Source organism: Alexandromys fortis, unplaced genomic scaffold (genome assembly GCF_014885135.2).
Source record: "Alexandromys fortis isolate MF-2015 unplaced genomic scaffold, M_Fortis_MF-2015_v1.1 scaffold_148, whole genome shotgun sequence".
NCBI classification, from domain to species: domain Eukaryota; kingdom Metazoa; phylum Chordata; class Mammalia; order Rodentia; family Cricetidae; genus Alexandromys; species Alexandromys fortis.
In genome coordinates, this window is record NW_026068019.1 from 3,092,126 (window position 1) to 3,104,215 (window position 12,090).

The 12,090-nt window shown below is 43.3% G+C and overlaps 1 protein-coding gene across 1 annotated transcript in view; it reads left to right on the top strand.

Annotated features, from left to right (window-relative positions):
- Ttc27 (tetratricopeptide repeat domain 27) overlaps positions 1-12,090 on the top strand; it is a 129,231-nt gene that overhangs the window by 28,667 nt on the left and 88,474 nt on the right. The window contains exons 8-9 of the mRNA XM_050162979.1: positions 2,543-2,655; positions 5,447-5,513. Coding sequence (XP_050018936.1) covers positions 2,543-2,655; positions 5,447-5,513 — 180 coding nt within the window. The remainder of the gene's footprint in view (positions 1-2,542; positions 2,656-5,446; positions 5,514-12,090) is intronic.

Here is a 12,090-nt window from a genome sequence, read left to right on the forward strand (position 1 = left end):
ATATTGTCAGACATTTTATTTATAAAAGGAAAAAAATTTTTTTACCTGTAATGACTGGTTCCTGCCAGAGGTGGCGAAAGAGTCCACTTGAATCCACGTGGAGAGTTGATCTGAAATGAACCTCAAGACCGAAATTTATTCAAAGTGACCCCTTCGGGGCCAAATGTGGCGGTTTGTGTTGTAAAACCGCAAATATTTAAGCTTCCCTGTTCAGTTCCAAACGCCAAGGCAGAGAGGGAGGGGTTAACTCCTCTGGCGCTGCGCTGGCTGCGAGCCTTGGCAGCCTAGGACGGGTGTGCGGGAGGTGCGCTGTTGTTGCTAGGAACAAAGCGGTGCGGACCTAAAGCGGGCGGGCGGGTGGGGGGGGGGCAAGCAAGCAGGCGCTGTGGCGATCGCGTTCGGGGCCGCCATCGCGTGCGGGCGGGGGAGTCGGCAGCCGTGCGTGGCTGACCGCGTCCGCCCAGGACCTGCTACGGGCGCAGCGGGACTAAAGAGCGGGTGCACAAGGGTGTGGAGCTGTGGCCGAGCCAGTGCACGTGCTGCTGTGATTAGCACTAGTCAGTGAATGCATAATAAGTGCATGCATAATAAGTGCATGCATCCTTAATTTCCTCCTCTCTTCTCGGTCCTCTTCAAGCCGCTCATTAAGCTTTAGGTTGTCCATTGCAGTTTGGTCTTTAGGCAAACAGTATCTTTGAAAAGAGACTTAATTTGGAATTCTAAGCACACAAAAGTTAAGTTTGAGTTTCTTTAAAGTTGAGTACATTATATTATTCTAGACACCAGATGTTCCTTAGTGTCTAAGGTTATCATTATATTCCTTTGTGTGTGTGTGTGTGTGTGTGTGTGTGTGTGTGCGCGCGCATGTGTGTGCATGTGCTTACCTCCCTGCCTGCCTGTCAGGGTGTATGTGCATGGGAATGTGGGTGCCTGTGGAGGCCAGAAGTATAAGATCTCCTGGAGCTGAAGTGACAGAAGATTGTGAATCTCCTGATATGGCTTCTGGGACTCAAATTTTGGTGTTGTAGAAGTTGCTTATATCCTCTTAACTGTTGAGCCATTTCTCCATCCCTGGATTTTCTTTTACTTGTAATTTTGCTTTTTGAGACAGGGTGTCAGTTTGTAACCTTGGAGCAATATATAGACAGATATCTCTGATGTTAGATTCAGAGGTATCTGCTCTGCCTCCGTAGTCTAGCGCTGGGTTAAGGGTGTGCACCGTCATGCCCAGCGCAAGTCACTTCTCAGATATGTCGTTCTCAGTGGATCCTTTGGATCTGTAGTTTGGCCTTCATCTTCTCAATGTTTCCAAGAGCAGATTTTGTTTTAACCACATACTTTATTTAATTAATTGATTAATTAATTTACACTTCCTAACTGCAGTTTTCCCTTCCTATTCTCCTCCCATTCCTGCCCTTCCCAACTTCTCTCTGCCCCCACCCTATCCACTACTTCTTCATTTCAGTTCAGAAAGAAGCAGGCCTCCCATGGATATCAACAAAGCATGGCATATCAAATTTTGGTAGGACTAAGCACCTCCTCTTGTATTCAGGTTGGGCAAGGTGATCCAGTGTGAGGAGTAGGCTCCTAAGAGCCAGCCAAAGCACCAGGGACATCCCTAGGGGCCGATAGTTTTAATTAGTTTTATATATTTGCTTTTTTTTTTTTTTTGTCTTAATGAGGGGCTTTCTTCCTATCTCAAAATTGCCAAGATTTTCTCTGATAATTTACTTTTTCCTTTCCTTTCCTTTCTTTCTTCTTCCTTTCTTTTCTCTGTTTCTTTGTTTCTCTTTTTCCTTTTTAAGACAGGGTTTCTCTCTGTAGCCTGGGCTGTTCTGGAACTTTCTCTGTAGACCAGGCTGGCCTCAAACTCAGGGTCTGACCTGCCTTTGGCTCTCCAGTGCTGGGATTAAAGGTGTGCACTAGCACCACCACCTGGCAATGATTTTATTTAGAACTCTTGTTAGTAGTATTTTCTACATTAAGATCTATTATTATAAGGATGAGCAGGAAAATGTATGGGGATTCTGTCAGCAGAGGTGCTTTTGGGGTCAGTAGTAATTGCTGTGTCATTTCCACTGAATTCCTGAGGTGTACCTGAGGTGAAAAGCAAACCTTTTCACAAGTTATGTTCCCCACTGTGTATTCACAAGAATCACTTTGTTGACCATATTTAGGCACTATATAATCTTTAAAAAGTAAAAGGCTGTGTTAAACTGGATGTGGTGCTGCCTTCCTTCATAATCTCAGCACTCAGGAGGCTGAGGCAGCAGATACCTGCGAGTTTTAAGGCTAGCTTGGTCTACCTAGTAAATTTGGGCAAGCCAGGCTTACATGAAGAGACCCTGCCTTAAAAACAAACAACACACACAACTAAACAAAGAAACAAGAACCCTTCAAAGTTCTTGAATCAAAATAAAAGTAATGTATCCCAGCCTCCCTCCAAAAACCCATACATCAGTGTCATCTCCTTTAGTGGTATGTTGCATGAATGAACGAAATGTAACTTTTGGTCTAAATAGTTTCTCCTGTGTTCTACCAGAATCTTGAGCTCAACGATGATACTGTTCTGAATGAAATAAAGTTAGCAGACAGTGAGCAGTTTCAGATGCCTGACCTGTGTGCTGAAGAGCTTGCTGTCATCCTTGGAGTCTGGTATGTTAATGGCTGACTTGGCTGAGTTGTCTTCATCAGAACCTCCCTGTACAGTCGGAATCTTATGCTGCTTATGAAGGTGGAGAATTCTCAGGCAGTCTGTTGAGTTTGTAGATTGAAAGCTCTATAAGCAAATGTCTTTGTTATCCTCTGCTGGTGTAGAGCTCTAATAACATATGAAGTAGAGGTGAGAATGACTGTGAGAGCTGCATGGAGAGGCTGGGGTGTCTGTGGGTGGTTTTCACTGAACCTGGTGCCCTCCTATTCACTGCCCAGTGAGCCCTGGGGATCCTGTCTCTGTCCCCTTGGACTAGGGTTGCAGATGCACATGAACACACATGGCTTTTATATGGGTGCTGGTTGTCTGAACTCAGTCTCATGCTTGCATCCCCACTTCTCCAGCTGAGAATGACTGTTGCCTCTAAGGATACGTGTACTTGGAGGTAGATTTATTTTTAATAGATAGAACCTTATGCTATTCTGTGGAATAGTTTTGTCTTTTCTTTCTTTCCTTCTTTCTTTCTTCTTAAATTATGACTGGGTTATTCTTGTGGTTGGTTCTTGTTCTTTCTTATTTTGAAATGAGCCCCTGACATTACTCCCCATCTGTGTTCATTATCCACTTCACAGTTGGAAGTTTTTTTTTTTTTTGGTTTTTCGAGACAGGGTTTCTCTGTGGTTTTGGAGCCTGTCCTGGAACTAGCTCTTGTAGACCAGGCTGGTCTCGAACTCACAGAGATCCGCCTGCTTCTGCCTCCGCGTGCTGGGATTAAAGGCGTGCGCCACCACTGCCCGGCCGCACAGTTGGAAGTTTTGCGGAAGAAATGGACATTGATCATTTTGTGTGAGGTTCTTACTCTGTCTTACGGCTTCTAATGTTCTTGTTCACTCAAAGAACATAGTGTCTTAGGATGGGAAGGACTTGAGGGGTTAATTGGGTCATCTTGTTGGTTCATACATAATTCCTTTGTGCTAAAGATTAGAACTATCAGAGAGGGGAGAAAATATGTATGTTGTGTGTTTTAAATTATTTCATAGTTCTTTCCCCATTTATTTTTTTCGTTGTCACCAACAATAGAAACAGGTGCAGGCCAGGTACAGAGCACACTCCTCAGAGCTCAGGGCCAGCTTAGATTCTAGGCCATCTAGGGCTATATGTTGAGACCTGTATTTAAGAGAAAAAAAAAAAAAGAGGTTGGGGGCTGGAGAGATGGTTCAGTGCTTCAGAGCACTTGCTGCTTTTTTGGAGCACCTAAGTTCAGTTCTGAGCCCCACACCAGGTGGCTCACACTGTCTGCAGCTCCAGTTTCAGGGACCTGGTGCTTCTGTCTCCTTAGGCACCTGTACTCATATGCGCATACTGAAATGATGAAAAGATACATAGTTAATTAAAATAATAAAAATGAACCTTAAGTAGGTTCAGTTAAAGTTATTACATAAACATTTTGATGCTTATAAAATTTTAAATAATATTGAAAATTAAAGGAAGTTTTACAATTTTATAGGATTATGTTTTCATTCTTTTTAAATGTTATTGTTTTAGATTTATTTTATAACTATTCTGCTTGTGCTTATGTATATGTACTACATGAGGTCAGAAGAGGGTGTGGGATCCCCTAGAACTGGGGTTGCGGATGGTTGTGAGCCACCGTGTGGGTACTGGGAACAGGACATGAGTCCTCTGCAAGAGCAACAGGCTCTTCCCACTGAGCTAGCTCTCCAGCCCTTTAAAAGAATCTCATTTGTAGCCCAGGCTGGCCTCAAGCGTCAGCAGTCCTTGAGCATCAGCCTCCTGAGTACTGAGCCAACACTTCTAGTTGTTGTCCTTCCTGATATGGGTCGTGTTTACATGGATAATAATGGATGCACTATGTGCGTTTAAGTTACATGTTCAGCCATAAATAGAAGATTGCAGGTATTGCAAGTTTAACCTCTGCATTTTTTCCAAGCCTCACTCTGCTCTTCTCAGAGAAAATGCTGTCCTAAGTTTTGTGTTTGTTATTTTCTGGCCTCTAAAGATATGTTTGCTCTTATATTTTGTATCCCTCAACCTGAGGCCTCATTTGCTTGTTTTCCTGCTTTCTATAGTTCATGTGATTTATTTCTCCTCTCTTTGTTGTGTTTCTGTGGTTGTGTTTTTGTCTGTAGCTGCAATGTAATTTGAAGGGTGGCTCTCCACTGGGTGAATACGGCACAGTTTGTTTTCTCCTTGGAGGTTTTGATTATTTTCAGTTTTTCTATTACAGTGAATATTTATGTGTATCATTCTTATTCCATTCATTTGCTGAGTTTTCTGGGCTCTGTAATCGAGAATGGAATTGCTGAGTAGGGGGCACTAACTAGACTCTGTCACCAGTGTCTTAGAGTGCCTTTGTCCTGACTCTGGTGACTTTACTGCTTTTAACTGTTTGGTGGTTATAAGGGATTTGTTTGTGGTAGAGGTCTTATAATTGGGACATGGTGCTGTATTAATTCTTTCTACTGTCTGAGGTTGAGTGGCATCGCTTGGATTTCTCTCTCTCTCTCCCATTTACTTTTGGTGGGGCACGTGTCATGGCAATCACCTTTACCTCTTCAACCATCCTTTAGCCTCTGGACTGCTTCTTTTTCCTAATAAGATAAATTATTTTGACATAAGCCATTTTCTTTTTATTGTTGTCTTTTGAAAGCTTTTTTCTATGTCTGTATATATTGTATAGCATTGTAGTATTGAGTTAAATATGTACTATAAAAGGTAGTGATTACAGCATGTATTTTATGATTAATTTAACTTTTTTTTTAAAATTCAAAGCACAAATTTCCAGAAGAACAACCCAGTTCACAAGCTGACGGAGGAGGAGCTACTGGCTTTCACATCTGTGAGTAATGGCCTCCAGTTACTTTTTCCTTTGGTGTATTGTTGCTCAAGCTGAAACCCCACCAGCTAAGGAAATGGGGTGTCCTGCCAGTTCTCAAGCCACACATTTTCTGCTACTCCGTTAAGAGGCCTGCTTTTCTTTGCACTTGGTTAGATTTGAAGACAGTGACCACATTCTCATTCTTTTCTGTCTCTCTCTCTCTCTTTCTTTCTTTCTCCTTCATTTCTTCCTTTTTTCCTTCCTTCTTTCTTATTTTTGACTCCATGACCTACTGTGCATATAATAGAAAATAATGGTTTGTTGCCTGAATGGATGAGTGCCCAAGTGTTCACAAGTCTTATGCATAAGAGTGAGGGCCCATTTTGATGCCTACCTGGCTGTCTTGACAAAGAGTGTTTTTTTTGTTGTTGGTTTTTTTTTTTTTTTTTTTTTATAGCTTTGGTGCCTGTCCTAGAATTAGCTCCTGTAGACCAGGCTGGCCTCAAACTCACAGGGATCCGCCCTCTGCTGTTATTAAAGGCGTGCCCTACCACCGCAAGAGTTTTGAGCAGGGCCAGGAGAAAGAGATGGCATTGGGAACATAGGAAGCTGTCAACATTCCATACCATAGGACGGACGAGTGGATGGAGAAGTGGCTGTGGGATTTGACAGGGTGCATGGCTGACCTGGAGCACTGTTGGAGTGAATTGCGCATCGTCACCTCCTAGCTTCAGACTAAAGAGGAACAGTGACGGACAGATTAGGACCCAGGCTGGAGAAGAACAGAAATGAAAGGGAAATATGGGAATAGATGTTGGAAGATTTGAGATCAAAGGAAAGAGACGCATGCCACAGAGGACTCATGTGGTTTGGCTTTGTGAGTGGAAAAAGGTTCACGTGTTCTTTCTATTTTATAAATGTGGTCTCTTTAGATGGCCCTGTAGACCAGGCTGATCCTCCTGCACTGCATGCAGAGTGCTGGGATCAAAGTGTGCACAACCATGCCCAGCTTGCTACATACTTTCTTAAATGAATCAAATTCCTCTTCCAGAGGCATCCTTGTCAGAGGATTCGGAACTCCGCTTTCTTTCTTCCTTTCTCATTTTTCAGCTAAGACAAGAGAAAGAACTTTCATCTGGTAGAAAGGAAAGCTGGCTTGTTGGCGCTGTCGTAGGGGCTCTCCTACCCATTCTCGAGCAGGGTAGATGCTGATGCAGGAGCACTCTGGGTGCCTTTATCTTCCCACTCTTCCTGCTCCTCAGCATCTAGGGTATCACCGTACTATGGAGGGCTTTAGCTGACTGTATTTACTTATTTACTTATGACATGTACTGTAAAGAGTTTGGCAAGCCAAGTGGCACAATTGTTTTCAGTGCACATAAAATAACGTGTGTACCTTCTTTCACTCAGCTAGTAACTATGAACTATTTACCGTTCGCAGGTGTTGTGATCTCACTGGGGATACAATATTGAGCAGTGTCTTTTTTGTTCTAGAGTTTTAATTAATTTACATTCCTGAGAGGGAAATATACAGACAAAGAGAGAAATAGCTATTTAATTGAGGTGCTAAGGAGGGCTGTAAAGCAGGGATGGGTGTTGTGTAGCGAGGTGGTCTGGAGTATCTCGGTGAGAAGGTGATTGTCTACCCCACTGAAGTGGGACCTGGTGGAGGACATGGAGGATCTGGCCTGGCTGTGAGCTTGAGGGAGCACCGGAAGTAGAGGGCTAAGAGAAGGCTAGTGCCTAGGCAGCAGGTGGCTGAGGCTTGGTCTCCACTGATGCCCGAGGTTAGCTGTGATGTGGAGGATGACGGAATGTTCTTGCTGGGCTCTGTGGTGAGGTGATCAGTAGTAACATTGTCGTTGTGGGTTGGTCTCATACACATTGTCACGTTTATCATTCCCAGTTACTGTGCGAACACTGCATCACAGTTCGTGTGTGTGTGTGTGTGTGGGGGGATTTTGTTCTAGTCGTTGGATTCTGTCCTTTATCTGTTCTCATTCCTCTGTATCATGAGGCACTTGTGAGCTAGTTAGCTGGTGGTTCCGATGTGGGTAGCTCCTCCCTCACAGCCTGCGGTGAAGGATATAAATTCGAGTTTCATACTGTCCCCACAAGGGCTCTTTGCTTAGGACTTCTGCTGTCTTCTCCTTTGGCTCTCCTCCCATTCAACAATGGCCTGAGTGCTGATCTCTCTGGAGAGAGCTTTGTGACTTCAGAGATTAACTTTCCCAAGTCTTCCCAAGGAGACTCCTTTGTTAATTCCCAGTAAATGTGTCTTTCCAAGAAGTACTTTCCAAGAAGTGGGTTGGGGCTGTGGCTCAGTGGGTAGAACGCATGCCTGGTTTACCCAAAACCCTAGGCTCAGCTCCCAGAAGGACGTAAATGGGTGTAGGGGACTCAACCAGCCAGGGATTTGAACTATCATGTGTGCAGTCTTCCTGTCACTGTTCCCCAAGGAACGTGGAGCAACAAGCTGTTTGGCAGCTACTTGGGGTGAGGCTTTACAGTAGCCTAAAGGTGCAAGGAAGGACGTGTGTTGTAGTCTGGATGCAAATACCAACCCGCTTCATGTAAGGGCCTTCTTCAGTATTGTCAGTGACTCCTGGACCCAACCCTCAGATTCTGGGGGACAGGTGCAGGCTGTGTAACTCTAAGTGTCTCTGAGACAAGATGGGTGGGCACTTTCAGGCACTGTCCCACTTCTAAACACTTGACCTTGTTTTGGGGTCTCTTTTAGCTTAAGGATAGGTACATTTTTTTCCCCATCTTCCTTCTGTTGAAACCTTGCTTTCAAATGTGGAAAGTACATAAAAGTGCCCACGGTAAGTAAAAGTTGGTGTCCTCAGCATTCAAAGATGAGCGGCTTGCTAGGCCTTGGTTTGGAAGAGGACATTATAGTCAGAGCTTTGATTTGTCACAGCAGTCGCTCCCAGATAACCACAGAGACTCGATATTAACTATAAATGCTCAGCCAATAGCTTAGACTTACTTGTTTTTTAGCTAGCTCATATAACAAACTCATTTCTTATCTATTCTTTGCCATGTGGCGGCACCTTTCAACGTGGCGTGTTCATCTTTCTTCTCTCTGTGTGTCTGCTCCTGATTCCCCAGACTTGCTCACACATACTTGGCTTTTTGAGGTAGGATGCAGTTATCTGTCACAAGCTGACCTTACACTCACAATTCTCCTGCCTCAGCCTCCCGATTTCTGGGAGTTTTTTGAGACAGGGTTTCCCTGTGTAGCCCTAGCTGTCCTGGAACAAATGCTGTAGACCAGGCTGGCCTCGAGCTCACAGAGATCCTCCTGCTTCTACCTCCAAAGTGCTGGGATTAAAGGCGTGTGCCACCACTGCCCACCTTTTTTTTTTTAAAGACAAAGTTTAAAAAATGTCCACCAATATATTTACTGATGATTCTCAACCAAATAGTTGGCTTTGTTCTGTATTTTATTGAGTTTAATAATCTAAACATTATTTTTTCCCCAGTGATTTTTGCCAGTGATGTTGTGTTGGTGTAGCATGTTGAAACATACGTGAGGCTGTTTTTAAATTAAGCTTACAAACTGACAGCTTTCCTTATGGCATTTCCATACATACATGGAATACCATAACTCAGCAATCTAAAGCTTGTCCTGAAAGCTGTAGCTCTCCTTGTTTAAGGCAGTCATTATGGGGTGCTGTTTTTGAGAAATCATATCTACATATTTCAGGAACATCAAGTTGTAGTAAAAATAACCAGTATTGTTTGAGAGAACCATTTATGTTGTATCAGCTTGATAACTTAAAGTTAGCTGTGATAACTCTTATTTCCACTCAGATGAGCCAAGTTAGTGACACTCGTAATGCTTTTCATTTCCTTTTCTTTGTTGAAAATACGAACAATTTAGTTCTTACAGGTGTTTCAGTTTTCATTGGCAGAAGTTTTGTTCAAGTGTGAATTGATGTTGGCAGCTTGCCTTCTGACCAGCGGTTCCAAGGTCTCCATGAAAGAAGGAAAGAGTCCTTTGAAAGTTTCACGTTATATTTTATGTATTTTTTCTTTCTGATATTGATCCCCTTCTCTCTCTTCCTTCCCCTCCCTCCCCCTCTTCCTCTCAGTTTTCTTTGAGATGGAGACTTTGACTTTTGAAACAAGGGCTGAGGTACTTTACTGATGGCCCTAAACTTACTGTCCTCAGCAGAGGATAACTTTGAACTTCTGATCTAATGACTTCTTCCTCCCAAGTGCTGAGATTCCAGACAGAAGCCACTAGCCCGCCTTTGAGATGGAGGATTTTTTTTAAATTTTATTTTTATTTTGATCTAGTTGATCTCAAATCCATATTAAAACTGTCTTTTTACCTCAGCCCTCTGAGTACAAATGTTTATACAAATCGCTGTATCAGATACTAATGGAAAAATACTCCAAATAAAATTCAAAGATTGTTCTAGTGGAAAAAAGGCAAAATGTCAAAGATTAAGCTGGCCACGGTGGCATACACCCGTAATCCCAGCAGAGTCAGGAGAATCTGGTCTTCAGAGTGATTTCCCGGACAGCTGGGGCTACATAGAGACAGAAAAACGACAAAGATGTCTTGATGGAAGCAAAGCAGAGCTGCAGCTCTGCTTCTGAGAGAAGCATTGGAGACTGTATGTAGTGCAATAACTCTGTCCAATCAGATCAGCTCTGCTTCTGAGAGAAGCATTGGAGACTGTATGTAGTGCAATAACTCTGTCCAATCAGATCAAAGTGCACAGTGAACTTGAATATATTTTAGTGTATCAGATACATTCGCTAAAGAGGGAACTGTGTTATTTAGATGTATTGTAGTTAAGGTTAATCCACTTATCAAAATAGATCTGCCTGTTAATACAGTATTTTTTGTCACAAGTACAACACAAACTACTCAACCACCATCATGTATGAAGTAAGTGGAGTCAACATTAGTACAAAAACCCTATGTGAAATTGCTCTGCGTTCACATTTATGATATTTATCCCTTTTCTGTGGCAAAAATCAGAATAGTTTCCTCAAGATTTATGAAATGTGTTAGTTGGATATGGTTGCAAATGCCTTTAATCCCAGCACTTGGGAGGTGGAGACAAGTGGATCTCTCTGAGTTCAAAGCCAACCTGGTCTACAGAGAGTTCCAGGATAGCCAGGGGTACTCAGGGAAACCTTGTCTCAAAGAAAGAAGAGAAGAGAAAGCAAGGTGCTGTTTAAAGCTGTAGTTAGGGTGTATGTCAACCTTAGCATTTACACACGTTATTCACGTTGGAAATAGTTTGTCCAATTCCCTTTCCTGATGATTGAGAGGCAACAGGAATGGCCAGCAGGAAGCTGGCTAAGATGAGTGGGCTCTGAGGACAGAAGTCTTGAATAGTAAATAGTATAGGTTAATTGACATCCACTAAATAAACGGAATATTTTTTTTTTAAATATAATTTTTTTATTGAAAAAAAAAAAGATTTCCGCCTCCTCCCCGCCTCCCATTTCCCTCCCCGTCTCCCTTTAAACGGAATATTTTTTTTCCTTTCTTTTTTTGGTTTTTCAAGACAGGGTTTCTCTGTAGCTTTGGTGCCTGTCCTGGAACTAGCTCTTGTAGACCAGGCTGGCCTTGAACTCACAAAGATCCTCCTGCCTCTGCCACCCGAGTGCTAGGAGTAAAGGCGTGCACCACTACCACCTGGCTAATAAGTGGAATTTTAATACATTAATAAAGTAATAATTTTCTGTAACATGAAGGGCCAGGCCTGCTTGTTGGTGTTTTCTGTCCTCCCACCAGGTCCCCCACAACTGTTTAGTCCCAAAGAAGTGTGTGATAGGTCTCCATAAATTATAAGCTGATTGGCCCATTGACTCTAGCCTCTTACTGGCTAACTCTCACATCTTGATTAACCCATTTTTCTGATTTATGTTAGCCATGTGGCTCAGTACCTTTTTTCAGTGGGGTAGATCACATCCTGATGCCTCGGTGGTCTGGGCAGGAGTGGAAGGAATCAAATTCCTCCTTCCCAGAATTCTCCTGTTCTCATTACATCATTTCTACTTCCTGTCTAGTTTTCCCACCTATACTTCCTGCCTGGCCAATCAGCATTTATTTAAAACATGATTGACAGATTACAGACAATTCTCCTGCTTCAATTTTCAACTTCTTATGTTAACGGACATAATTATTATGATTTAATTATTTTAAATCTCTAAACTCACAAGCACCCAGAAGCTGGAGCTAAGGACAGAAGCCAGCGGGCAGGCACCTGAGCACTAGCAGCAACAGCTGTGAGGGCTGGAGTCACTGGGAGTTGACTGGGTGGGGGGGGTAATAGCACTTCCACTGAGTTAAGACTGTGAAGCAAGTCTGAAGTCACCTGAAATTCATGTGCTGCCCAGCCTGTGGCTGCCGCACACGATCTTCTCCAGGGCAAAGCACTCCTGAGCCCATGGTTAAAGCTGAGCACATGGAAGGCAGGCACCTGTGCTGAGTGCAGAAGTGACAGCAGCCTACGAAAGCTCTGCCTAGACTGGGGCTCACTGACCGGAGTGTGGGGAGCGCCACAGGGTGATTAAGGGAAAAAAGTGCAAGTGATTTCCGTTCCTTGATGGACTATCGTGGTTT